The sequence below is a fragment of the Neophocaena asiaeorientalis genome, unplaced genomic scaffold (assembly GCF_003031525.2).
Source record: "Neophocaena asiaeorientalis asiaeorientalis breed wild unplaced genomic scaffold, Neophocaena_asiaeorientalis_V1.1 scaffold98, whole genome shotgun sequence".
Classification (NCBI taxonomy): domain Eukaryota; kingdom Metazoa; phylum Chordata; class Mammalia; order Artiodactyla; family Phocoenidae; genus Neophocaena; species Neophocaena asiaeorientalis.
In genome coordinates, this window is record NW_020172459.1 from 2,343,877 (window position 1) to 2,345,791 (window position 1,915).

Here is a 1,915-nt window from a genome sequence, read left to right on the forward strand (position 1 = left end):
GTGTGCTGGCTCGGCCCTGAGCTGGCTGGGGGTCAGTGTCACCACAGGACTGCCTCTCAGTCTGCGGCAGCAAGGGGAGGCCTGTACCCGTCCAGGGGCTCTCCGAGCCGGGGGACTGAGTGTGGTCTTGTCCAGCCCGTGCCTTGGCCTGGGCTGCTGCTGGGGGGCGCAGGCCCGGGGAGGCCTCCTCGGCCTGCAGGATGGGACAGACGCGAGACAGTTGGGGGCTCGGCCTTGGTCTGGTGGGTGGCTGCCTGGCGGCTGGCCCCGCCCCAGGTGTGTCCTCGTGTGGGCGGAGCCTGTGCCGGGGGTGTGGTGTGGGGCGTGCCCTCGTGTTGGTGGGTGTGTCTGGGAGCGGAGCCTGCTGTGCCGCCCTGGCCAAGTGCTCACAGCCTGGCACTAACTGCCTTCCTTCTCTGCCGCTGTTGCCAAGTTTGAGGCCCCGGGGCCTTTCTCGGAGCAGGCCAGTCTGCTGGACCTGGACTTTGACCCCCTCCCACCTGTGGCAAGCCCTGTGAAGGCACCCACGCCCTCTGGTCAGGTTGGTGTGAACCCACCACTGCCCACGGGCCCACCGGCCTCTGGGCCCCGGGGCCTGGGTTCATGTCTGCCCTCCGGCCATGTGGGCCCATCTGGGCCCAGGCCTTTGGGGGTCCTGGGGTCACCAGGCTCTCCGCCCACTCACTGCCCTTCCCCTGGAGCCCTGGTCCCCAGCTCTTGTCACCTCCCCTGGTCCTGACCATGGGAAAGGGAAGAGGGCAGACACAGGTCAGCAAGAGGACCTTCGGGACGAGGTCAGCTGAACACTCACCTGGCAACTTACACGGTCCATCTCAGCACCCTCCTGCCCCTCTCATGGTGGCAGCCCCGGGTTTGGGCACTCCCTGGCCTGGGGGTCTCAGTAGCCTGGAAGGTGTCCAGGACTCGGTGCTCTGGGGACCGCAGAGCCCGGCTCTGTTCTGCCTGCCCTGTGCCTGCTGGGCTCGAGGGCCCTGGGACGGGTGCGGGGTGGGGGTCCCTGGGGACTGCTTGCCTGCCGCCGCCTCTAACCTCCGTGCTAACTCTGTCCTTCTCCCCTCTGCTGTGCTCAGTCAATTCCGTGGGACCTCTGGGAGGTAAGCTGTGTTTGCTCTGTGCCCACCCCGCCTCGTCTTGCACCTGGCTGGTTCACAGGTGCACACGCACACGCACGCCTGGCCGTGCCCACGCGCACAGGGAACTGTCGCGCCTCCAGCAGTTCTGCTTCCCCCCCGCCCCCACCCCCCCATGGAGACACTGGGCCTTCAGCCAGGCCCTGTGGGAAAAGGCTCCTCAGCTTAGCCTCTGAAGAGTGCCCCGTGGTGCAGCCCAGTTGTCAGGGCCTGTGAGTGGCGTAGACAGTGACCAACTGGTCCCCGAGGGTGGATGGGGTGTCCCCGTGCTGGGCCAAGGCCTGCTGGGTAGGGGGGCCTTGAGGTGGAGGGTCCTTGCCCCCGAGGAGCTTTCTGTCAGCAGGGGCCCCGCAGGGCAGTGGCACCAGGGAGCTGCTGGGACAGAGGAGGGGGGAGAGATGATTCGAGAAACAGGACAGACAGAGTGAGGCCAGGCGCCTGCCCGACAGACATCCACGTCCTCAGGGAGGACACGGGATACCCCACAGCTGGTGACGCGGCTCCCGCAGGACCAGGAGGGTCTGGCGAGAAAGTGCCTGCAGCCCAGGCTCCGGGGCTCGCAAGCTCCAGGGTATTTCACTGGAGGAGGCCAGAGAGAGCCACGTGCTGAGCTGCGTGTGGCACGTTCGCACCTTCCTGTCCCCTGGGCAGTGGTGGGAGGAGGTGTCCCTCTGGGGAGTCTCTGTCTGTGCCCCGTGGGGCTCCGGCCAGGCTGCAGGTGCCCATCTGCTCCCGTGGGCCCACGCTGGGCTGCTCACGACCTT

General features: G+C 67.5%; 1 protein-coding gene across 11 annotated transcripts in view; it reads left to right on the forward strand.

The window, feature by feature from the left end:
* The window catches only part of BIN1 (bridging integrator 1), a 54,860-nt gene that overhangs the window by 48,805 nt on the left and 4,140 nt on the right, over window positions 1–1,915 (forward strand). For 2 of the 11 annotated variants that reach the window (XM_024738004.1, XM_024738010.1), the window contains one exon: window positions 434–1,909. The exons of the other annotated variants lie outside the window; for them this stretch is intronic. In XM_024738004.1, the coding sequence (XP_024593772.1) occupies window positions 434–739 (306 nt within the window). In that variant the 3' untranslated portion in view covers window positions 740–1,909. Of the gene's footprint in view, window positions 1–433; window positions 1,910–1,915 lie in introns of those variants that run through there. 11 annotated transcript variants of the gene reach the window in all.